The sequence below is a fragment of the Lygodium microphyllum genome, chromosome 10 (assembly GCF_053477565.2).
Source record: "Lygodium microphyllum isolate KBCC chromosome 10, Lygodium_microphyllum_v1.1.10, whole genome shotgun sequence".
NCBI lineage: Eukaryota > Viridiplantae > Streptophyta > Polypodiopsida > Schizaeales > Lygodiaceae > Lygodium > Lygodium microphyllum.
This window is the reverse complement of record NC_141144.1, coordinates 141175204-141202117: the sequence shown is the minus strand read 5'-3', so window position 1 is coordinate 141202117 and position 26914 is coordinate 141175204. Positions and strand designations below refer to the sequence as shown.

The 26914-nt window shown below is 42.5% G+C and overlaps 1 protein-coding gene across 1 annotated transcript; it reads left to right on the top strand.

Moving 5' to 3' along the window:
• Positions 1 to 6070: 6070 nt before the first annotated feature.
• LOC148030635 (uncharacterized) lies at positions 6071 to 13096 on the top strand. The gene is made up of 13 exons (XM_087686972.1): positions 6071 to 6278; positions 7034 to 7975; positions 8069 to 8158; positions 8255 to 8494; positions 8679 to 8900; positions 9009 to 9120; positions 9229 to 9390; positions 9478 to 9800; positions 9882 to 9982; positions 10081 to 10136; positions 10249 to 10334; positions 12550 to 12662; positions 12748 to 13096. Exons 2-12 carry the CDS (start codon positions 7046 to 7048, stop codon positions 12649 to 12651), a joined length of 2424 nt encoding a protein of 807 aa, XP_087543098.1. The 5' UTR covers positions 6071 to 6278; positions 7034 to 7045; the 3' UTR covers positions 12652 to 12662; positions 12748 to 13096.
• Positions 13097 to 26914: the final 13818 nt, after the last annotated feature.

The following is a 26914-nucleotide window of genomic DNA, read 5'->3' as shown; positions in this document are numbered from 1 at the left end:
ACCTTCTTCTTTGTGAGCTTGAGATTGGTTCAACACACTCTCAACTTCCATTCAAATACCTACAGCAATCATCTCTTTGTTGGTAGCCATAGCCACTCCATTCGAGCTTCCTATATCGGTTGCATTCTTCTTGGGCACTCTCCTTCTTGAACAAGTCTTGGAGCAGCCCTCACCTTACTAGTGCAACATCACATTGCGTGGAATATGCCATTTTTTAGCAGCAACTTACGTTTTTCGTCTCCTATAGTATATCTTCTTTATCGGGTAACTATACAAGCACTTATACACTTGGTTTTGATGCTTGACATTGATCCTTCCACTCTTGGCACGTGACTAAAACAACTCGTGGACATTCTCATGAAGGAGGGCAGTTCCATGTCAGTCCATTTAAATGAGTTTCATTATATTCTCAGCCACTCGTCTTCACACATGGGATTTAATTTCAGGGCAATCTCCCCTCTTTGTTCCTCTTGGTTACATTGCCTAAATCATGCAATACATTTTGTACTATTATGTGTGTAAATATGCCTACTAATGGGCTGAAGTTATAGGATGTAGAGGGTGTAGTCTTGAATGAAGAGATTAATAGAAAGAGTGTTGATGCTTCCCGCACCTCTCATGCTTTGACAATTAGAGGTAATAATGGTAGGAGCGGTAATAACTGTCGTGGGAGAGACTCTTAAAGGACTCTTAGTAGTCTCGTTTTCTCAATCACACTGGATAGTCTCGCAGTAAGTCTTGTGGTCATAAGTCCTCATTGACTTGTCGTTTTTATGGGAGAGCAGGATATATTTGGCCACAATGCCATAAAATGTGCGAGGACGAGTGCAAGGAAAAGGACAAGGATAAAGTACATGACAAAAATGATGATTGTAGCATTGTCCCTAGCAAGTCCAATGTTAAGATTGAAGAGATTTATATCGTGCAGACTAATTTTGATGATGATTTCATATTTGCAGCTTTTCTTCTTTATACTTTATAGCTGACTGATACTTTGTCAATGTATACTCAATGTTGGCTTTGATAGATTCAAGGGCTTCCCTTCATGTGACCCCTCATAGAGAGTTGTTCCATTCCTATCATAGGTTGATTAAATATGTCCGTTTGTGTAATGATCTCGCACTAGAGATAGTTGGTATTGGTGATGTCTTTCAGTTTGGTTCAGGTAGTACATTTACTCTTCATGATGTCCATGGCTCTCACAAAGAGCCTTACCTATGCTGGTACTTTGGATGATGTAGGTTATGTAGTTTCTTTTGGTGATTCCTCATGGAAGATTGCCCATGGGAATCTTGTCAATGTACATGGTGCTAAGTACAATACTTACATGTATCTCTTTGGCATCATCGCCTTGGGCAAATATTGTTGAAAGGAATGAAAGTACTTATCTATTTGTAGTAGCTTCTATCCCTTGACTATAAGTGCTTGGAGTCTTATGATCATTGTTTATATGGTAGGCAAACACACATGTTAACCCTCAGGTGAACAAGGTGGAAAATCCAGAAAATCTAAAGCAAAAGACAAGGCCAAGGCAAAAATGAAATAGAAGACGAAGGCATGCCACAAAAAAACTGGAAACACAAGAAGTGCAAAAAAGTTCTAAATCAAGGAGAGAGGCGCATAAGAAAAAGTGCAAGTCAATAATTTTGTAAAAGAGTGCAAGGCGCACTAATATTTATTTTGTAAAAAAGTATCGGGCTCTCACCCTAGATGGAACTAGCCAAGAGAACTCTCTGATTGATAAAATTCTCACTGAGGAGGAGCTACATGTTGCCTGTGGACTCAAACAAGGCACACATGCTACTCAATGTTGCAAAATATATGTTGTTACTGAGTAGCCTGCCATGATTACTAGATATGTATGCCCCACTCCAATACAATCCTGAGTTCTATAATTGGTTCTTATCCTCACGAAGTGACATGGATTCATAAATGTGTACATAAATTAACAATGTGTTTTGTGAATGTGTATAAATAATACCAAAAGAAGCAAAGCCAGCATATAGACAAGCAATGATAATCAAGCGTAGGTGATATGCATCGAAGTCAACACTATGGGATTTAGATAAGTGATGTCTTTTTTAGCTGCACCTGTTCATTATGGTTGAAGCATGACTTGCATGTACTCTCACAAAGTTGCCAAGTGAATGTAGGATGGCACAAGTCTTTGTACGAAAGCGCTCAATGTCCAAGTCACCATAAGACCACCAACCCCACAAAGAACCATTATGGAGAAAGTGACAAAAATACCAAGAAACAAAGAGCTATGACAGAAGCTCCGTTGGAAGAGAAAATCACCCCTACAGAATGCACACATTGCATTTGAGCATGGCCCAAAGCATAGTCATTGCCTACTCTCTCTTTCTTGGCCAAACTCTACATCTGGGTAGGAGCCACACTCCCAACGATAACGTTTCTTCATCAACCAGGATTCAATTCGCAATATGCTCTATCCCTTGTCCATACATAGCTCACTCCAGTTGCTACCTCAATTGTTCCAATGTCTCACATGTTACAAAAGAGGTTTGCAAAATCTCAAGTGTATCTCTTCATCTTAACAACTGTTCCTCTAGCATTGAGGCTAGTAACACAATCATCTTTGTAAAATCCATTTTTCACAACCTTTGGATCTCGACATTTCTCAATCCAAATGAAAGGCTGATAGCCTCAACGTATTTCATTGATTGTATTCATTTCATCCAAAAAAAAGAGAGAGAGAAAAAAAAGAAAACAAAAAGAAAAGAAAAGAAGAAGAAGAAAAAAAGAAGGCATCCACAATCATAGCATAGCACCTAGTGGTCCTCAAATTAGGTACATTCAATGACCTTGGTTGGTTGGCTCCATCCCTAGTCCCTTAGCCCTTTATACATCCCCCACAATTGTTCAGGGCATATCAAGGCACGACATACCTAGGGAGCTTGTCATGCCTATGGTTAGACATATCACCCCAAACCATTTGCACAATTCCTTTTTGCACTCCATCTTAGTGCCATTGTAATCAATAGTGGTAAGCATTAAGGCACAAAAGACCATGGAAACAAACAATACAAGTAGCCACAAGCTACCAAGAGCTAAGGCGTCAATGAGCTCAATTATGCTACATCATGTTGTCAAATTCACAAAATGATGTCTCAAGAATCCTTCAAGTGTGCTTCTCCTCAACATTGATAATTTTTTCCACCCCATTGAACCCTCGCTTCATCCACACATTGCCACAAGGAACCAAACTAGCAATCTTCTAACCATGTAATATCTAAGTATGCATGTGTAGTCACATAATATATGCACCACAATCTATACACAATTTGGGTCCTCAAGTGTAGGACAATACTCTCGACTTGCTTAGAGTTTGACTTGTCTCCCAAACTAATCAAACTACATCTTGTGCACAATAAGAAGACTAGCACTAACCCCTAAGGAGAGACCATATGAGAGGTTTTCAATTGCAAGCATTGAAGACTCCAATGAAAGTACCATCAGCTCTTCATCAACACTCAACTTTGAACTCTTGTCCTTTATCATCATGCAAGCCCACCAAAGAATCGTCACGAACACCAACACATGTGCCAGTCATGAGTGCAACTCCCAACAAAGAACAACCCTGTCACCAAGTACAACAACCCTATCACCAACCAAGTAGGCCAACAAAGTGCCACCAACGACCTTCATCCGCACCACCACCAAAACTCCTCCACATCAAACCACAGCAATCCCTTTCACCCACGCCTTTGGTACATGCCAAAGCCTGCTATGTACGACAGAGAGTGCCATGGGACCAGCACTCGTCTATGGGGGAAGGGGGGGGTAATGTTAACCCTCAAGCGAACAAGGTGGAAATTTCAGAAAATCTAAAGCAAAAGACAAGGCCGAGGCAAAAGTGAAACGGAAGACAAAGGCACGCCACGAAAAATCTGGAAACACAAGAAGTATAAAAAAGTCCTAAATCAAGGAGAGAGGCACACAAAAAAAAGTGCAAGTCAATACTTTTATAAAAGAGCGCAAGGCGCACCATGATTTATTTTGTAAAAGAGCTTGGACTCTCACCCATGCAATTGTAAATAGTTAGAGGCATGGGTTGATGCCATGCCAATAAGGGGAATGGGCCAAGACTAGACCAAAAAGCGGATGACCACCCAAATGGAATTAAGGTTAGGATTTTGTATAAAGGCAAAAAGTGAACGAAGAAGCTCATTATTGTATGTGGCAAAAAGTAGCTCTCTTTCTCTTCTTTCTCTTCTTCTTCTTCTTCTTCTTCTTACTTGCTTGCTTGAGCTTGTGCTTGAGATAGGGAGTGTCAGTGTGAGAGAGCGAGTGTGTAAAGGTGAGGGGCTGTGGTGGAGAAGCTCTCCATCTTCTCCTCTCCTCTCCTCTCCTCTCCTCTCTTCTCTTCTCTTCTCTTCTCTTCTCTTGCTCATGGCAATGGAGCTTGGAGCATGGAGGCCTTGGATCGTGGAGCTACCGGAGTGCTCGGGAGAGGAGACAATAGGATCAGGCATGGAGGTAAGCTCACTATACTCGTAGAGAGAGAGAGCACATCTATAACACAATAGTACTCTGACTTCTTTTGCATTTAGCCATTGCAAACAATCCACTAATGTTTACGATGACAAAAACTTATTTTGAGTGGGGATGGAATGTAAGAGATGGAAAATAGGGTAATTAGAGCCATGCATAAAAGGTGAAGATACCGATCATTTTGTATCCAGCTTTTGACATAATACAAGTCTCCTTCATCTTCTCTCTTTCTCAGTTTTCACGGTGTCTTCTCTCTTTTTTTGTCTTTCTGCCTCCTTTTCTAGTCTTTCTCTCTCTCCCCATCATCACTCTCTTTCTCTTTTGCACCCCTTCTTCTCTCTCTTCTGCAATCTTCTCTCTTCTCTTTCTCTCTCTCTAGTCCTCTCCTTGACACTCGCACAACGAAACATTACTCCTCCATTGTTGTTCTCCTACCCATACTACACCTCATGCGACACAACTCTAAGGATTTCAAATCACATCCTAGGTACTACTTGAGAGGTAGGATACATGAGGTATATACAAATATATTATTAGCATAATGGAATTGCATGTTTCATCTAAATCTTCTTAATATTTTAGCTTGCATAATAGTTTGTACATGTTTATGGAAAGCACAAGTGAGTGTGTATCTTATAAGAACAAGTATTTGCACTTTTTTGGTGATTTGCAATAGGTCGAAAGAGAGGGGGTATTTCACATTCACACTCACTAGGGATCTTGACACCCATGTCTGCATGAGTGTAGTGTAGAGTGGCAAACAACTATTTGAAGATTGAATGAGAGCACATGTAATTTGCAAAAGAAAGCTATTTGAAAAATAGATAATACTTTGGTCTTTTCTTATTTATTGGTTTAATGTGTGAACAATCAATGAGATCTCATTATTTTACCTATCCTCCTGCAAACACACATTTTGTTGTTGTGAGAAATAACGAGAGAGAATAGTGTGTCATTTATATATTGCACAAATTAAGTTATGGGCTTGGGGTATATCCAATAGGGAAGATGCTGAGAGAGAGAGAGAGAGAGAGAGAGAGAGAGAGAGAGAGAGGGGTTGAATATCGCTTTTGCCCTTGCCCTAATGACTAGTGCTTCGCCGGTCCTAGTGCATATCAATAGTAATCTCTTAGGGTCAAGTCATGGAGAGGATTGTAAGGTTTAACGTAAGGCTTCCCTCCTCGTGCTAATATTGTGGTCACACTTTGGGTTAAGGGGAGGAGATTTTCAAGCAAAGAGTTTGAATATTTGAAAAAGAAAGAAGGTAATTGATTGCCATAACACTGCTATTGGCATGTGCATTGGAAAAGAAAAAAAGAGAATTGTATAGCGCATACAAGGCTATGTTAACACTTGAATGAGTTTGCACAGTGAAGGTGTGGGGGAAGCGAACGCTACTCACCCGAGTGACCCAGGCCGCAACCGAAGGTTAATTGGGAGTGGATCGATTATAGCCTTGGGTGCGACCCAACTTCCATTCGGGAATAACTATCTCTAGTCGCGAGTAGATTTGGAGAGGAGATATTTGCCCAAATGGGTATTTTCATTTTTGTTTAAAGTCGAGAGAGGCCGTCTAAAAACATTTCCTTCGGTTCGTTTGGTTTTGCTGTAGCCGTTGGAAGCAGAGGTCCTTTTGTTGTTGTTGTTGCTTTAGGGTTTATTGAACCAGCTTCTTTCTTCGGACGCCATAACTTCCCTCTGCTGACGCTTGAGCTCTCTCCCTGCTTCACAGGGCCGACCGTCCTCTGCTCCTGTCGTCTCCGGTAAGAGCTCCGCTTCTTGCTTCTGCGATTTTTTACGCAATTCTTATGTCGAATTAGGGTTTTTCAGAGTTGGCCGTTTTTACTCCTCCTAACGCTCTTAGGGCTTTTGGCCGTTGCAACGACGTAGCACCTTTTGAGGTGCTGTGCTCCTACCTCCTTTTTCCTCGAGACGCTCTGTTCCTGCTTTCCTTTTTGGGAAAGCAATCTCCCACCACGTCTTTGTTTCTTTTCTTGCTGAGAACAAACGTTTACTAAGCTCGACGAGTAGATGTACGCTGGAAACTCACGAATAGTTATTCTCCTGCAATGGCTTCCCCATAGTCAACCGCAAATGATGGCCGGCTGTTTGTGTACATGTGGTATTGTCTTTGTCACGTTCGTAGAGGGCAATTGTTTGGTACCTTATCCGGAAACTTCTCCTCGTTGTTACTCAATTGAACGAAGGACTCTATTGCTCCGTTGAAGGAAGAATATGTCTTCGCTGATCAGCGCCTGTGTGGGTCCATTGATTGAATGACTCAGCTGTTTGATCCGTTGATGTTTTCATCTACTTTTCTATATTTTCTGCATGACGTGCAACCGTTTCCCTTTTAATTTCATGCACTGTAATGGATTCGGTTGGTGGTACGTGCAAGTCTGTGTGATTGTCGGACACTGAGAATCTTATTCTTGTTGACTATCCACATTCACTGAATCTGCATGGTAGTCAGATCAACTTGGTTTGTGTTTTTGGCTTGATTTATTGCTTGGACCAGTGGCCAGAAACTATGCGGTCAACTCGGAATGCAACCAAGAGCACACCTCCTGCAAAGAAGGGAGGGCCACCAAAAACGGCAAAGTCTATGAAAGGGACACCTAAGCAGGATGAACCAGCAAAACCAGTTGAAACAATTGAGATTGAGGATGAACCAGAAGGTGCAGCGACTGGACCCAGTGGTGAAGATACTGATGTCAATGGAGAGGCTAAGCCCGCTGAAGAAGCTGCTATTCAAACTGCAGCCGATGATGCCAGTAAGTCTAAGACAGTAGGGGCGAAGACAAAAGCCACCAACTCCAAGAAAAAGGCTGAGGATGCCGTGATGAAGGAAGAGGAACCTGGTCAGCAAGTTATGTCAGAAACAGTGGTGGAAGTTTCGCATGTGGAGAAAGAGACCAAACAAGAGACCAAAGATGAAGGGGCTGATGGAGATATTGTGATTGTGAAGAAAGAATCGGAGACAACTATAACGGCTGCTGCCACGGAAGTGGAGATCGCGGCAGATACTGCAGAAGGGAAAGAGGACATTGAAACTGCCAATGAAGAGATGGAGGCAGTTGATGCTGTTGAAGGTGCAGAGGAAGACAATGGGGAAGGAGATGAGGGTGGTACTGAGCAAGAGGCAGAGGAAGAGGATGAGCAGGATGAAGAAGAAGATGATGATGAGGAGGAGGCAGAAGGAGAGGAGGAAGATTCCTTGCCTGAGCAGAGGCCAGACACAGAAAGGCAGAAGAGGAGGAGACTTGAGGTGTTCGTGGGTGGTCTAGACAAAGAGGCTACAGAGGACGATGTGAGGGCAGCATTTCAGGTTGTTGGTGAGGTGGTGGAGATACGGTTAAGGACAAATCCTCAAACTGGGAAAAATAGGGGTTACGCATTTGTCAGGTTTGCTGACGAGGAGCAAGCAAAAAGAGCCACTGTGGAACTAGAAAGGACCAAGGTTACTATTAATTTTTCATGCTATCCAATCCATTTGTAATTCTTCATGACCAACCTCATTATGATAATATGTAAGCTCGCATGGTTCTGACAGATTCGGGACAAAGAATGCAATGTTGTACCAAGTGAGGACAACGACACATTGTTTCTGGGGAACCTGTGCAAGACCTGGAAATCGGACCAAGTAGGTTAATGGACTTTCCTCTCCCAGGTTTTCCACTGTCTTTTCATCAGTGTTAAGGAGCACATTCTGATTGTTACCTTTAATCCCGAAACACAGGTATTAGAGAAACTGAAGGAATATGGAGTGGATGGCATTGAGGAAATGACGCTCGTTGATGACCCAAACAATGAAGGGTTTAACCGAGGTTATGCTTTTCTGGAGTTCTCTGCTCACAGTCATGCTGTGAATGCATTCAAACGATTAAGTAGACGTGATGCTGTCTTTGGTACCGACCGGTCTGCTAAAGTCTCATGGGCAGAATCCTTTGGTGAGCCAGATGAAGCAGCCATGGCTAAGGTTGGTTTTTTTGATGGAGTCTAACACAATGTATGATAATGTGACTTGGTGTGCTTTTAAGGAGGTATTGTCAGTCTGCATGATTTATGAGATCTGTACAAGTGGATACTTCCGATTTCTATGTAAGTGATTAATCCTCTTGTATAGAAATATGGTTCTTATAATTCATGAACCTTGTATACAGGTCAAGGCTGTGTATGTTGATAGTTTACCTGCATCGTGGGATGATGCTAAACTGAAGGAACTCTTCGGTACATACGGTGACATTGAGCGGATAGTGATGGCGAAGAATATGCCCAAATCCAAAAGGCAGGACTTTGCTTTCATTAACTATGCCACTCGGGAAGCTGCTTTAGCATGCATTGAGGCATTGAATGATGAAGAGCTGGAAGATGGGGATGCTAATGTGAGTTTTGGCAGGTTTCTGGCTCTTGGAGCTCTTTACAGCTGGGAGGCTAAGATTTTGTTGTCTCGGATAATCCTTAGTTGTCTGAATCGTTATTTTTCTTTGCAGATAAAATTGAAAGTGGAGCTGTCGAAGCCAACTCTAAGAAAGAAGAACAGAAAGGGTTTTCGTGGGTCCTACCCAGTTGGTGGGATTCCCTCCAAACAGAAGAAATTGAAAAGTGAGAGCCTGTTAGACATGCAAATGGTTCAGTGGCTCTGTTGTTTGCAGTATTTTGTAGGTGTTACGAGTTTTTGCAAAATGAGATTGTGAAAAATTTGTCATGTAGGTTCCTTAACCCGTGGTGCCCAACCTCGTTTCAAAAGGGGTAAAGGGCCTCAAGGTGCTCGTGCTGGTCCAAGGGGCATGAAAAGGAAAGGGGATGAGAGACCTGTTCCCGATGACAGGCCAAATAATAAGCGATCAAGGGGTGCAAAGGTTGGCCCAATTGGTAATGCTCCCTCACTCCAAGTTATGGAACTACTCAGTAATGTCAGCTGTTGATTTTTCAAACAAAGTCCTTGGTTGATGATGGCAGGTACTGGTGGCTCTCGCCCTCCTTTTAGAGGTGCAACCAGGGGTAGATATGAAGACACCGAATATACGCGCGGGATTCGCTCAAACAGATCTGGCTCACGAGGAAGGGGCAGCTCTTCTAGGAGGGGCAGTGGTGGTATGTACAGAGAAAGCTACACTGCTGGAGCAGCCATGAGCTTGCCAAGGCCTAGGGGCTACTCTGACCAACCTACCTTACGGGATGAGGTGTATGCCCAAAGACCAGAACGAGGATATGCATATGCTCCAGCTGTACGTGATTATGCAGAAGCTGGCCTTGGAGTCAAGAGAACATATCCCACATTGGTAAGCATGAGTTGATTTTCATCCTGATGTATTATTTTAAACATGAGTGGGATTTGATATTTATCTGCTGCTCCTTGACAGGATGAAGAAGCTGCCTATTATGATTCTGCCCGCAGAGGTTACCCAAGAGCTAGAGTTGATTATACTGATATGGGTGCTTCTAGTCTTCTTGAGCCTTCTCGGTATAGTCTTAGCTTTTTCACAGTTTCAATACTTGAGTCATGCCAATTGACATTGCTAGTGTCCTTATTTTGTGGACTGCCAAACTTTTTCAAACTAGGGTATCTTTGGCACGCTCTGCCCTTGGAGGTCGAAGTGTCTTGCCAACTGCTGCAGGTGGTTATGAGAAATCTTCTATGTCCTACCTACTAGTGTTGATAAGTTGGGCACATTTTTACCTTGAATCATAGGCCACTTCATGTCTTTCTCATTACATTGTGTATAATAGGTGCGGGAGCAAGCTCTCTTTTTGGATCAGTCAGTCATTCTTCTGTACTGCCGGCTGCAGGAGACTACCTGTCTAGTGCTACAGAGGTACATTCTCTTGGTTTTTTAAGTGTGACAACTCGATGCGGGTCATATTCCATCTGATGGGCTATACTTTTCTTAATCTTATGGGCGGATTAAAGGCTATCTGATCTGGCTTTCACAAGCCATATGGAGCATCCAGCTGTTAAAATGCTTATGCATGTTGCCTCTGAGCCCTAAAAGACAAGATGCTTGTGCTGCTTAATCAATAAGGAGTAGCACTTCTCTTGAGCCCTTTGAATTGTTTTTGGTCCTTCGACAAAAAATCTGTTCCAGCCTTTTGAGTTACTTGATGTGTGGACAAAAGTACATGTAAACTTAATGTCTTAGGTTTTTATGAAGAGATGATTTTATGTCTTGTACAATATGGAAATTAAAAATGCCATTGATTTTTGATGTTTGAAAAAGTGCTGGTTGAGTACACTAAGGATCAGGACTTTTAAGTGTCTGCAAGAGAACTGTACTATAGGATGTGCTGTCCTTCTATGATGGTGTCTTCTTGAGCTAGACTTTGTCTGCTTTATTTAGCATGCATATGGTTTGGGCTGATCCTGGTGGAGGAATTAGCACTTCAAGCAGGTTGCTAGAAAGCTATGCAAGTAACTTTATCATCACGCATCTCCTTGGGCTTGGGCGAGTAGTGGTTGGTGTCCTTATAGCAGGCTTCCAGAAGATGTCTATGTTTGGAGATTTTTTTTGGGTAAAAAATTAAAAAACACCAACTTTTTTCTTTTTTCTGTAATGTGGTAAAGTTTCAATGCCACAGATTTGTGGTCTGTGCCAGGTGAGGAACAGAGGTCTTAGCTTTCGAGAATCTGTAGGAATCTATTTCAGCCAGCTAGCTAGGATTTTTTTCTTTTTTTTGGGGGGGGGGGGGGTTTGTTTCCTTTTAGCTTTCCTATTAGTGGGGTCTACCTTGGCCACCTTCTTATTGATAATCTATACTGCATTTCACCTTTTCACTACTTCTGACTTGTTGTGCTGCTAGCATGTGTTCACCCTCTTTGATCCAGGGCTGCCACTCATTTGGCTTGCAAGCTGTTCTATCCATGCATATGGGAAATGCTTTTCACCTTTTTGCTACTTCTGACTCATTGTGCTGCTAGCATGTGTCCACCCTCTTTGATCCAGGCTTGCCATTCATTTGGCTTGCAAGCTGTCCTATCCGTGCATATGGGCAATGCTATTGTGGCTCTTAGCTTCTCTCTTGGCTTATATTTGTGGCCTTCTAGTAGTCACTAATTTATTATTGTGCTCTTGTTATAGTGTTTCCATTATAACAAGGGCACATATTATCCTTCCTCTTGAAGTCTGTGGATTACTCAGGCGTATGCTTTTATCAATGTCTGGATATTTTGGGTGGTACAAGAGAATCAAACATTTTTCTGTAGAATTTGGGTCATGTAGTCATTGGTCTACTCCATGGCATGATTAACAAACTCCACCTTGCTTCTAGTGATGAACCTAGGTTGTGTTTGTTATTTCATCAGTTTCTGTGATCTTATATGTTACGAGAAGATTGGCTTAATGAACAATTGCAGTTTTTCTCCGAGAAACAATTTGTAGGTATCTTGGTTGTTAAATGAATTGCTGTATTGGCAACAGTGTTAAAGATGTGTGTAGAATTTATGTTCTCACTGCTGTAAATGTTTGTCTGTGTCATAATAGTAAGGTAGCATGTGTTATTTAATAAATTATCATCTAGTGATTTTATATGCTACAAGAGGATAATTGTCTTATATGCTACAAGAAGATCAGTCCATAAACGAATGCTGCATTCTCCCTGAAAACAGTGCACACGCTGCAATTCCTGCAGGTCTTAAACTGGTTGCTAGCCTGTTCTTCCTACTACTACTTGGCTGTACTTTGCATAAACATACTGCACTTTTTCAGTTTTTAGACCATTTTTGCCAGATGAACAATGAATGATCCATGTTTTAAGTTTTAGAATTTCTTTAAATCAGCAATGTTTTCATAATGTCAAGACAAGATTTTATCTTCCAAGATGAGATTATAAACTCTTAGAAAACTCCTGATGGTTAAGCAAAGACCCAACCGGAAAATCTGCATACACATGACCTTTGCTCTCACCCTCCAATGCTAGATTTCATTCCTCCTGTATGTGAATCTCTTTTACCTATCACCTTTTTTGGGTTTTGTTTGGCATTTCAGTCTCTTCTATCTTGCCATTAGTCTAAGCTAAATCTACTGTCTTGTACAGCTAAGGGGAGGTGCTTATGCCTCATCACTGTATGGTGGCCGGCCAGGAGCTGGATATGGTGTACCTCCCGGTGGCATTGGTGGTGGTTCTGCGTACTATTGACTCGAAGGCTGGTAGCTGTTGATTATATTTATTGTGCAGTATTTACGGTAGTATCAAAGTTTTAAAGTATTAACTCCTTTTATTTCACAACTGCAGAATGGGGTGAATATCGTTCTCTTTCTCAGTACATTGTGTCATGGTCCAGCTGAGGATAAATGAGAGTTGCAAGTGCTGTCTTGTATTTTCTGGAAGGGAAGCTTCATTCAACCAGCATGCAGTGAGTGGTGGTATACCTCAGCATGATGGCTAAGCTCAAATTTGGGGTTTTCTTAGTCGCCAAGGTGGTGTAACGATTACTTCATATGCTCAAAATTTTGGGATGTTTCCTAGTTTCCCAAGTTGGTGTAATGAATATCAAGAGCCATGGCCCCCAAGACCAAGATTTCAATGATCTGTTGTGAGAAGATTTATTTGCCGGTGAAAGAATCCAAAGCCTTCATTATCAGTTTTTTGCACAGCATCAGTGTTTTATATAATCTCTTGATAGTCTGGACATGCACATCTATGAATCCCATGTGAATAAGCGTGAATTTGTTTCGTGTTTATGTGGATGTCTGGTCTACTTTGTATATGCTTTAGGTGGGAAATCAATTTAAGTTTGATGCCACTGATGATAAGTCGAGTACATGCATTGCTCACAAAGGATACATGACATGCATTGCTCACAAAGGATACATGACATGCATTGCTCACAAAGGATACATGCAATTGTGTTTTGAATTTGCTTTCCTTCATCTGGACCCTGCAGTGCACAGGTCTGGAATTATCCACAGGACTGGAATTACCTAACGGTTGGCTCGTTGCTCCACTGCCATGTAGGGCTTAGTTGTCATCCTTTGTACAAAGGATACATGCAATGGTGTATTGAATTTGCTTTCCTTTCTTTGGACCCTGCAGTACACAGGACTTAAAAATTGTTTGCTGTTTGCTCTTTGTTCCATTGCTGTGTAGGGCTTTAGTTGTCATTTTTAAGCTTAACCAAGCAGCACAAATTCAAGTCGTCTGTTTTCTACTACTGGGAAAGGTGCACTTTGTGAAATTCAATAGGCAGATTCCAAACATCCCTGGATGCTCTCTAAGTTCTCATTATTCACATGTGCGGTGAAGCTAGAGTATTCACATGTGCGGTGAACCTAGAGTATTCTACTGTCCCTTGCCAGAATGTTATAAATAGTCCTTGCACTATCTATTTGCAGGATTATTTTCTGGTTGGTGTCTGTAGGGCGTAGGGTTAGCACAATACAAGGCATGAGAATAGGGAGTTCAGAATGAATGAAAATTGATTGCAGGAAGCCTGAAATTTGGAGTGGTCACAGCTTTCCCTGGAGTGCTGAAGCTGTCTACATATTCGTTCTTACAGTAATATGTGCATTGGAAGTGTGAAAGCTGTACTAAAACCTACTAGGGATGTTTAGCTCTCTTGCGAAGCCATCTGAGTACACAACTGTCATTATGACAAGAGAGAGTGTGCCTGCTTGGAGGAAAGGCTGAATGCACATATTCACTCTTATAATAATATGTGCATTACTCAACTTACTAGCGATGTATAGCTCTCTTGTGAGGCTGTCCATGTACTACACACCTACACACCTGTTGTCACAACAAGAGTGTTGCTTGGAGGAAGGCTGAATGCACATATTCATTCTTATAGTAATATGTGCATTGGAAGTATGAAAGCTGTACTCCCCTTACTAGGGGCAGATAGCTCTCTTGTGAAGCTGTCTGCTTACAGACCTATAATTACGATAAGAGAAAGTTGGTTGCTTGGAGGAAGGCTGAAGATCCTCTGAACTTGTGAGGATCTACTGAAAGCATTACTGGAGTTGTGAAGCTGTAGCTCTCTTGTGAAGCTGTCTGCTTACATACCTATTATTCTCTCCCACCATGATCAATAGGAATATGCCCAACAGGATCGAATGGAAATTCATCCGCAACCTCATAAGACTTATAAGAGAAAGCCGGTAGCTTGGAGGAAGGCTGAAGCTCCTCTGGACTTGTGAGGATCTACTGAAAGCATTACCGGAGTTTACTGGCCTTGAAAGTCAACACACAAATTTTTAAGCAATCATGGTAGTCTCTGCAACTGAGCAAAGGTGCAAGAGTATGAAGCTAGGCTTTTGTTGGAGGGCCATTAATGAATCTTATGCATCTAAGGTTGCTTATGTGTCTTCTTTGTTGGAAGTTATTTTTTACAAACATTATCCCGCTTCAAATAGGCAGAGAATTATAACTCTTTCTTTCAAAGGAGTGTAGATATTAGAGGCTACCGTATATATGCTTATGTGTCTTCTTTGTTGGAAGTTCTTTTTTACAAACATTATCCTGCTTCAAATAGGCAGAGAATTATAACTCTTTCTTTCGAAGGAGTGTAGATATTAGAGGCTACCGTATATATGTAAGCTCCTATGTGAGACAATGCCTTGTCTTTGCATTGTTTAGAAGATTGGGTGTTGAAATATACTTGCTCCCTTTTGGCTCGCCCTATATTGGCCTATTTTGTTTCAAAGGTTTGCTATCTTTTGAGCCAAGTGGAGTAATTAGTGTGTTGCGTAAATTGCATGTATATGTACTTACAGCAATCATTACATATAAGTAGTGTATAATTATTATTTTAATTCTAACGTGTGAGCCTTTATAAGAGGGTCATGAGTGATAACTTTAACTAAAGAGGAGTCTCAAGTGAAGTTGTGTTTTATCGCCAATAGGTCCATGTTGTGCTCATCCTTGAATATCAATGAGAGATTGTGGATCCACCATATAAATAGCTTCTCATGGTTGTGGTAACCTACTGCAAGTGGAGGTATAGATGGACAATAAAACAAGGAAGAAGGGATACAATGTATGATTGGCACTATTTTTTCTTATAGTTAATGACATTGCAAAATAAGGTTGAACATCACACGACTAAGGTGTTTCCTTGTGGGTGGCATGAAGAAACACTGAGGAACTAGAGGAAAAGGACTGCCAAGACAATATTGGGTGTGCAACCTAGTTTAAGGTGCAAATGGATAGTAAAACAAGGAAGAATGGATACAATGTATGATTTGTCCTATTTTTTCTTATAGTTAATGAAGTCACACGACTAAGGGCATTTCCTTGTGGGTGACATAAAGAAACATTGAGGAACTAGAGGATAAGGACAACCAATACAATATTGGGTGTGTAATCTAGTGTAAGAGAAGGTGCAAATGGATAGTAAAATAAGGAAGGAGATGCACGTAAAACAAGGAAGAATGGATACAATGTATGATTTGTCCTATTTTTTCTTATAGTTAATGAAGTCACACGACTAAGGGCATTTCCTTGTGGGTGACATAAAGAAACATTGAGGAACTAGAGGATAAGGACAACCAATACAATATTGGGTGTGTAATCTAGTGTAAGAGAAGGTGCAAATGGATAGTAAAATAAGGAAGGAGATGCACGATGTATGATTGACGCTATATTCAAATAGATGGCATGAAGAAACACCAAGGAATTAGAGGGTAAGGATTGTTAAGATAATATTGGGTGTGTAACCTAGTGTAAGAGAAGAGCATAAGGATTGCCAACACAATATTAAGTGTGTAACCTAGTGCAAGAGAAGGTGCAAATGGATGGTAAACCAATGAAGAAGAGATGCACAATATATGATTGACACTATATTCTAATGGGTGGCATGAAGAAACACCAAGGAACTAAAGGATAAGGGCCACCAAGTCATAATGTGTGATCGGGCTTTCCTTTATTCAAACTGTCACTAAAAGAATAAAAAATAAAGTGACGGTGATGGGCGCTCGCCACTTGCAGTGTGCAGTGGCGGTGACTGTCAGTGTAGTAATATACAGGCGGTTAGGCAGAGGCGCCTTTACCTCCAACAATCTCTCACTTAAAGGTGAATCTGTCCCAGTGAGGAGTGAAAAGAAAAAGAAAAAAAAAGTATAATATGTACACATGTACAACAGGATGAGGAAATACGTCATCTCATCCCACACTCATCAACCTCCTGAGGAAGGCAAAGCGCTTTGTAGAGAGGCTTTTCGTGAGCAGATCTGTAGGATTCTGGTCAGTTGAGATATTGACGAAATCAACAGACTTGTCCTCAACGATCCCACGTATGAAGTGATACCTCATCTCAATGTATTTCGTCCTCGCATGGAAGACCAGATTCTTGGCTAACTGAATAGCACTCGTAGAATCTGAATACAGTGTAGGGATAGCATCAATATCAAGGTCATCAACTAAATGACCCAACCAAATGGCCTCCTTGCAAGCCTCAGTGGCTACAACATACTCGGCCTTTGTAGTACAAAGGGCCGTGCATTTTTGCACCTTGGGCATCCAAGAAACAACACCTCCAGCATAGGTGAATACATAGCCGGAAGTGGACTTTTCTTCAATTTGCACACTAGATGCTCCCTACTAGGTTTTGCAAAGCCCTTAGGCTACTCCATATAAATATAAATCTCATCATGCAGGTTCCCATATAAAAAAGCCGTCTTGACATCCATCTGGTATGAATCCAAGTCAAGTTGAGCAACTAAAGCCAAGACTAAGCGCAGGGTGGTCATTTAACCACAGGAGAAAAGACCTCGTCAAAGTCCACACCATGCTCCTGCTTAAAACCCTTTGCTACCAATCTAGCCTTGTATGCCGGCTTGGGATGTCCAAGGGTACTTTTTAGCTTGTACACCCACTTGCATGGCAAAGCCTTCTTGCATGTAGGCAAGGAAACCAAATCCCAAGTGTCGTTCTTATGCAGGGAGTCTATCTCAGACTGCTAGCCCTTTGGAGTGACTATCACTGCCTATGCATTTTGTCTTTATGGAAGACTACATCATGACTGCGGATGACTTTCCACGCATGCAGATCCCAGAGACGGTAACCCATCTTGCCTACATCCCCATAACCAGGGAAAATGCATTTGACACTCTTAGGATCCAGCTTACTTCTCTTGTCCTTGGGCACATGGCAAAATGGCTCACATCCAAAGACACAGAGATGCGCATAAGAGGGAGGTTTTCCAGTCCATATCTCCTTTGCAACTTGGAAATCCAAACCACTAGAGGGTGATATGTTTATGACATGCACAACTGTACTAATTGCCTCAGCCCAAAAGCTTTGTGGTAGGCTTGCATGGCTAAGCATACTACGTACACGCTTTTGGATGGTTCTATTCATTCGCTCAGCCAAACCATTTTTGGGGGGGGGGGGGGGGGGTTATAGGGGGCGGTCAACTGACGCTTAATACCCCTCTCATTACATAACTGCTCAAAAGCATGTGAGACATACTCACCCCCATTATCTGTCCTTAGGCATTTTAGCCTATACCCAGACTGGTTCTCAACCAATGCAAGCCATCTCTGAAACACAGTCAAGACATCGAATTTCAGCTTAATGGGATAAGCCCAAACTTTTCGTGAAAAATCATCTATGAATGTAACAAAATACTTTGCATTACCCATAGACTGACAAGGCATGGGCCCACAGACATTCGAATGTATCAATACCAAGGGCTCACTCATGCGTGGCTGACCAGACTTCTTATGGGTAGACCTAGTCTGCTTGCCATAAAGACAATGCTCACATGAATCAAAACATGCATAATCAAGGGGCGGTAAGTACTGCAAATCAGAAAGCATTTTCATTCCCTTCAAAGACATATGGCCCAAATGGGCATGCCAAAGAAATACATGTGGGATAGAACCCACAGACAAAACATGATCAAGGGAAGAAGCTGATACAATCAAGGGGCAGAGATTGCCAGCCTTGGCACCTCTTGCAATCACAAGTCTGCCACGAGTGATCTCCATGCAGAGTCTCCAAAACATACATGATATCCTGCGTCATCAAGCTGTCCAGTTGACATGAGACTGTGTCAAAGTAGGTACATGACGTACATCCTGCATAACAAAACTGTTGCCAGAAGGAAACTGCAGCCTAAAATCACCAATGCCTACAATATCAAGAGAGCTGTCATCACCCAAGCGCACAAAACACGAAACAGTACGGTATGAATGAAACCACTCTTGGCAAGGTGTCACATGAAAGGACGCACCTAAGTCCAAGAGCCAACACTGTGCATACATAGAGTGTATCTTTGTCATTTGCGAAGCACTAGAAGAAGCTGCTAGGATATAATCATCATCATCAACATTCTCAGACTGCATAACATTGATCTCTTCAATTTTAACACTGGACTTTGCAGGTACTATGCTATGATTAGAAGACTTATCCTGCACTTTGTCTTTCCCCTTATCTTTGCGTCTTTCATTGCGCAATTCATGGCATTGTGGTCTAATATGGCCCTTTTTCCCACAATGGTGACAAGTAACATCTGCATTCTTGCCACGGAATTTGCTACGTGACTTCCCATGAGACTTGGACAGAGATTTCTGAGAATCCCGTCCATGGCCACTACCACTGCCATGCTTTCCATATCCATCATTCCTGCCTTTAACTGTCATAGCATGAGACACACAAGAGGCATCCAAATTCTTACGGTTAACCTCTTCTTGCAGAAGAGCACTCTCAACATCAGATAATTTCAAGATAGTAGTAGAGGTACATAATGCAGTGCGGAATACATCCCATGACTCATTAAGAGTACCAAGCAAGAAAAGAGGAGTGACATCCTCTGCAAAAGTGATGTCCTGCGAAGTCAAGTTCTTGAGTATAGCATGGAACTGGCTCAAGTCACATTCTCCTTCATGCGCAGATCCATTAGCTGCTTCAGCCAATACATCTGACTCGCTGGACTTTTCTTGTCATAGAGATTTTTGATCTTTTCCCACAATTGCCATGCACTTTGTTCTTCCTCAAAGACATTATAGTGAACTTGTTCTGTGAGAGACAATATAATAGTGGACTTGCATAACTCATCAAGCTCAAGCCATTCCTCATCTGGCATAGTTGCAGGCGGATGCTCGCTTAACCTCAAAGGTTTGATCTGCGATTTCTGCACCAACACCTATCAAATTTGGCTCTTCCAATAAGAGTAATTCATAGCATCAAGCTTAGTGATGTTGAAAATAGCATGATCAGTGGATGAACTCGCCATAATGCAGGCTGGAAGACTGTAGACAGTTTAAAGCTGCTTGTTGTTTACTACAGAAAATGACAAAAAAATCACCAAAATCGAGGAAAAATGGTGAAGAAAGTGGAAGCAAAGCTGCTGCCCACCAAGTACTAGTGAAAGTACATCATTTCAAAGTGTTTCAGCAAAAATCCATGTCAGTCCATATATATATGCTTGCTGTAATAAATTTCAGATTTCAGTAAAAGAGAGCTAACAATGCCAAAATCGGATCCCAAGGCAATCAGATACTGCCGAGACCAAAGCCAGCATCATGCGGGCATAGCATAAGCATATGATGGTCGATAAGCATGAATCCAACACCCAAGTATGTCATACAAACATCTGCCAGTGAGTAGGCACACCCCCTAGGCAACGAGGCAAAGTGTTCCCACCACTACCAAAACTTGACACAAGTAGGTGTCAGTTCACAAAGATACGGATCCAAAACTGAGACTTAGCTCATAAGCATATAGTGAACCAAGACATATGATGTATCATCCCAAAAGGTAAGAAGTTCCAAAGTTTCAAGTGTCTATAACTGCTCAATAGCATGTAATGGCTCAATGCATAAAAGTACCACATGCTCAATGTTTGATAAGCATTCAAGAATGCTCCCACTGGCACAAAAGCCGCATGTACGAGCTCAAGAGCTCAAGCCAAGGCAAGACACAGTGCCAATGACATAAGTCCAAGACAATACATCAATAGTACATCCAGAACATGTAGATGGTAGAGCATCCGTATGTAGCATCCATAAGCATGTAAGACATCAAGTACATCCCAAGATACAACTCTGGTAAGCCAATAAATAGCTCAAGTAAGCTATGAGAATCCAAGGTCAAGCCAAGACCGAGCTCCAGTAGCAATAGGCTCCAAACAATGTAACTAGCATGTAGTAATGGCATAGGCTAAGCATGTCTAGACCGGTCAGACATAAGCAACATACATGCCATAAGTACATCCAAGACGGAGCATCCAAATGCTTTGCAAAGTGAGCTCAAGCTCAACTAATGATCCAGAATCAAAACCAAGCTCTATGTCGAGCCCCCAGTGTTAATACATCACCATATATGTCCGAAACATAGCCCGAAAAGCATAGGCATAAGTATACATGAGTAAAATAATTTCAGCCCAACTGTGTACAGCAATGATTTACTATTCAAAATTGAGAATTTCAGCACCAAAATCAGCTCCAAATGGTTGGCAAACAATAGGCATACATTTCCCTAACATCCGGGCATCAAACGGGACGAACCAGGCATCACACGACAATGCCAAACAAGCTGTAGCATCAAATGTCAGTGTAACACTGTCATAAACTGCATGTGGACTGTTATGACAGTCCCAAAATAGTGTTAAATCAATCCAAATGCTATGCCAACACATTAACCATCAAAACCAAGCATCAAAGCATGTTCATATGTCCGACATGGAGCCTTTCCAATTGCCAATGGAGGGGGAGAGCTGCTGTTGTGACTGTCAATGCTGAAGACATATATGGAAGGGCTGCGTGATTTCCCCAACTGTAAATGTTGGTCTTGGGGCTGCAAAAAATGGTGGCCAAGCTTCGGAGGGGTCCGGTTAAAGCCAAGGAAGGCCTCAAACAAGCTCTAGCAAGTCTTGTTCAAAGGCAAGTGAGTTATGAAGCAAGGGAGCTTCAATGGTGGCTGCCCCAATCTTGTTTACAGCCTGTGAGACCTGAGAACTGAAGTAAACCCTAAAGAAAATGATGAAATACCTATGATGTAATGCCCTGAAGGTGCCCAACAATGCCGGGAAGGTGCTCGGGAAGCCGGGGAGTGACGGGAGCTCGAAGGAGTCGGATATGGTTGCCATGAAGGAGACCCAATGCAAGTAGGGAGTCGATGGGATGATGAGAATGCCACGAACCAAGCTCAAGAGTCGGAAAGCAAAGCTCTGATACCAGTTGAAAGGGAGCTATGGATCGGAGGTTGGACTCGAGAGCTATGGCGGGAGAGCAAGAGCAAGAAAGGGAGAGACTAGAAATGGGAACTCCAATAGTCACAATGTGTGACCAGACCTTCCTTTATTCAAACTATCACTAAAAGAATAAAGAATAAAGTGACGGTGATGAGCACCCACCACCTGCAGTGTGCAGTGGCGGTGACTGTCAGTGTAGTAATACGCGGGTGGCTAGGCAGAGGCGCCTTTACCCCCAACAAAGTAAAGCAAGGAAGAAGGGATGCACATGTATGATTGGCACGATATTTTTTTCTGTTAATGAATCTACAATGCAAACGGATAGTAAAACAAGGAAGAAGGGATGCACAATGTATGATTGGCACTATATTCAAACATGTGGCATGAAGCAATACCAAGGAGCTAGAGGATAAAGACCATCAAGACAATATTGGTTGTGTAGCCTAGTGTAAGAGGTGTAGATGGAAGCAAAAAAAAGAAGAAGGGATGCACAATGTGTGTTTGGCACTATATTTTCAAATGTTAATGAATGTACTTTGCAAAGAAGATTGAATCTAATACATGACTAGGGGGATGGGTAGCATGAAGAGAGACAAGGAACTAGAGGACAAAAAATACCAAGAATGTTAGTGTCAAATGAGTAAAAAACTAAACTAAAGCCAATATTGGTTGTGGTAACCTAGTGTAATAGAAGGTAGAGATGGAAAGTAAAACAAGGAAGAAGGGATGCACCATGTATGATTGGTACTATAATTTCTATTGTTAATGAAACTACATTGCAAAAGAAGATTGAATCTCATACACAAATAGGGGGATCTCCTATTAGGTGGCATGAAGAAACATGAGGAAGTAGAGGACAAAGATTTCTAAGAATGCTAAGTGTTATATTGTTGGAAAATAGGTCAAATGATGTATGTTGCATAATGAGGAGACTTGTATCCCATAAGCATAGTGAGGAGAGTGGAGAAGCTGAAAAGCTATAAAGGCATGTACTTGGTTCACTTTTCAAAGCAATGTTATTTGTACCTTGTACTTCATTCTTTGTCTCTGTCATGGTCAACTCAAGATTATGTTTATGAGTCCAAGCCTACATCTTGAAACCTAATTCACTTGAGTAATAGTTTGTCTTCTTGTCAATGTCGCTATGAGTCTTGTTACCAACTTCTGTCCTCCATAGTCAGTGTTAAGCTCTAGATCCATGTTTTCCCACATGGTATCATAGCTAGTTGAGCATGGCTTAGCTTCCTTCTCTGCTCTTCCAGCTTCTCCTCATCTACCCCTAGCTTAGTCCAAGTGTTTGACCCCATTTCTTCACTTGAACTTCATACTCACTATTTGGCAGCCATAGCCAAACAGCACATACCTCTGTTAGAGCTATTCAATCTTCTCATCTAAGCCATATCATTACAAATCTTCTTCTAGACATTTCTTCCCCTACTCACGGCACATCACTGCATCACGTCAAAGGTTGAGATTGCACGCTTCAATAACCGGCATTGCAGAAATTGAAGCTCACTACCAAAAACAGATCCGTCTGTTGTCGTACGGCTGGTCTATCTCTGCGAATTGCAGGTCACCCCGTGACCATAAGGCTTTTGTAGGTTGCCCTGTAAGCTCTCTTCTCATGTAAAATCTTGCGCAATGATTGCGCTTGTGGGTTGTATGAGAAGAAAAACCAGTTGCCCTGATAAAACCCTACTTTGGCAGCCATAGCCATTTTCATCAAAGCTCATAAATCCCTTTATTTTCTCACCCCTCTTAGCTCACTCAAGTGTTTGATAGTCTGATCTAAGTCTTCAACCAGTTCCCAACATTTCAAATCAATAAGAAGGGGAAAATCAAGCACAACAAGCTACAAACAAAGTATCTATTGATACTATTCTTCACTGCCAATGCTTGTGTTTGTTGACACATCAAATTAGCTCAATCCTGGCTAACTCTGAAAGTCTTTGGTACTAATTTACTGCTATACCTTTAGGGCAGTCCTTGCTAAATGTCAAGGCAATACTCTTGAATTTTAGGATAGCATCTTTAAATTGCTTCTCATTTGGAAAAGCCTTGTTAATCAAATTTCTTGTAAGCATTAATATATTTATAAAAGGATAGACATTGCCCGAGTATTCCTGTGGTAAGACCTCCTTAAAAATGGTTGAACTTGAGCAAATAACAAAGTTTAATGGGGAAGGCTTTCATGCATGGAAAGAAAAGACTATGTACCACCTTATGCGCAAAGACTTGTGGGGCTTGTTTGAAGATGAGGAAGAAGATATAGATGACAAGAAGGATGATGCTAAAGATAAAGGTGCTGCAGAAGTCCAGCCTAAGACAAAGGCATGGGAAAAAATGAACAACAAAGCTCTCGGTATTATTGCATGGGGTCTATCAGATGATGTATTACACCACATCTCTGGCATCAGGGATGCAAAGAAGGCATGGGAAGAGTTTAACATGATCTTGTCAGAGTGTAGTGATGCGGAAGCATGGGACCAAGACTGAGAGAGAGAGTGAACACATAGAGAAGAGAGAGAGAGAGAAAGAGAGAGTGGAAGTTGAAGATCTGCTGTATAAGGTGTGATGTATACAAAGATATGTAGATATATACACGGGCGCAGTGTGCGGGACTGCGTGTCTCCACCTCGACGATGCAACCTGCTGTTCACCTCGAAGTACGTTGCAATCTGCACGAATCTGTAGCCTGAAATCTAAAAACAGAAGTGTGGAAGAATGTGCAGAATGTCGGCTATAAATAGCCGAAAATAATGTGATAAGAAATGACAGGTTGGTTGCATTAAATACAGCTGACTAGTATAGTCCGACTAGATTGCCACGTGGCTGGCTGACTGGTACAGTCCGACCAGACTACCACGTGGCTACCTGCTCAACCAGGGGACTGATCGCTAACACCCCCTCTCAAAGCCTGGACGGGGCAAAAGCCAGAGGGATCTAGCATGTCTCCGAAGTAGAGCCTCGGGAAGCGCCTTCGTAGACAAATCTGCAAGATTGTCCTCCGTCTTGCAATACTCCACAGCTATGGTCTCATTCAGAAGCTTCTCCCTGATGAAGTGGTACTAGATCTCTATGTGCTTCGTCCGGGCATGGAAAACAGGATTCCGTTGCAAGGCAATGCAATTCTCATTGTCACATCGCAGAAAAGTAGGACGAGTCTGGGGGCATCCAAGCTCCTCCAACAATCTTCAAAGCCACACAGCCTCACATGTGGTGGAAGATGCGGGCCGATACTTTGCCTCAGTAGACGAAAGGGCTACTGTGGGCTGCTTCTTGCTACTTCGTGAGATAACACTTGCACCTAAGGTAAAACAATAGCCTATAGTAGACCGCCTGTGGTCCACATCTCCAGCCCAATCTGAGTCGCTTCAACCTACAAGTACAAGGTCTGAACCACCTGTGCCTGCTGGATAATGAATCCCTAAGTTAGAGGTCCCCCTCAAATACCGAAGTATCCGTTGAGCAGCTTGCCAATGCACTGTCTGAGGTTCACTCATGAACCCTGCCAAGAGACCAACATCAAAACAAAGATCAATACGAGTGTTGAGGAGCCAAATCAATGATCCAATCAACTGACGGTAGTGGGAAGCATCCGCCAAGGGAGAATCTGAATGTGAAGTGGCCTTCCAGTTTGGATCCATAGGAGTAGAAATGGTCCGACAATCCTCCATCGCAAAAGAAAACAAGATCTCCTGTACATATCTTTGCTGAGAGATGAAAATCCCCCTCTGAGACTGATAAATCTCATGGCCTAAGAAGAAGTGGAGTAGACCCAAGTCCGTAATCTCGAACGCCTGATTTAAAGCTGCCTTCGTCTCTTTGACCTTCTCGGCATGATCAAATGTGACAATCAAATCGTCAACATATAACACAAAAAGCACACAACTAGCCTCAAAAGTGTGTACATAAAGCTGCGGATCAGCGTTGGAATGCCGATATCCCAACTGTGACTGAAGGAACGAGTCAATCTTCTCGTTCCATGCACGCGGAGCCTGCTTGAGGCCATACAAGGCCTTCTTTAACTCGTAGACTTGCCCATCTGAAGATCCAAAGCCAGGAGGTTGCTCTACATAGATCTCCTCCTTCAAATCACCATTGAGGAAGGCCGACTTCACATCCAACTGGTAGGCAGGCCATCTCCTATGGCCAGCCAAGGCAAGAACAGCTCGAATAGTCGCCATACGAGCAGTGGGGGCAAAAGTATCATGATAGTCAATCCTAGGGCGCCGAGCAAAACCTTTAGCAACAAGGTGAGCCTTGTGCTTGTCCAAAGAACCATCGCTAAGGTACTTAGTCTTGAAGACCCATTTGACACCAATCACCTTCTTATGCGAGGGGCGAGGCACGAGATACCAAGTGCCATTCCTCTCAATAGCCTCCAGCTCGGCTTTCATAGCTTTCTTCCATGGTGCAGACTGTAAAGCCTCCTACATGGAGGTGGGCTCTCGATCCTACATAACACGGGTCATCAAACAATAGTTAGAGAAAACAAGCTCCGTAGGATGTGCTTGGTACCTTCGTGGCCGCCGTGGACCATCCTGCGGTCCCCACTCCTCAGGTACCCCCTCGATCCCTGAATCTCGAAGTGTGTCACGGGCCCAACGAGGAGGCCGGGACCTCTCCTCGTCGCTCTCCATCAGCTGAAGACTCTAGGATATCCACCGGTGGTAACTCCTCGGGGGTGACCGGTGGAACAATAGTCTCTGTATCAGAAACAGAATCAGAATCAAAAGGCGCTGTCTCCAAAGGAACTGTCTCGGGAGCCCAACTCTCCCCTGGATCTCCAGGAATGGGATGCTCCTCACCCGCTGCTATGGCCAGAACCTCCACAAACTGCACATCTTGATTGGTGTACACATTCCGCTTTATGGGATCATACAAGCGATAGCCTTGGAACTGAGAGCGGTAGCCAACAAACACCTGCCTTCGGGAAGTCGCTTCAAATTTATCACGATGAGTCTTGGGAATGTGAACATAGGCATCACACCCAAAAACCCGGAAATAAGAAACATCGGGCTTAGTCCCAAAGTAAGCCTCAAAAGGTGTCATCCCATCAACGGCTGACGTGGGGGATCGGTTAAGGATGTGGACTGTAGTAGTCACAGCCTCGGCCCACAAAAACTGAGGTGTTTGTCGGTGCTCCATCATGGTGCATGCCATCTTGATCACACTTCGGTTCTTCCGTTCAAGAATGCCATTTTCTTGAGGAGTGTTGGTGTTAGCAAACTCTTGGTGAATGCCTTTATTTGCACAAAAACG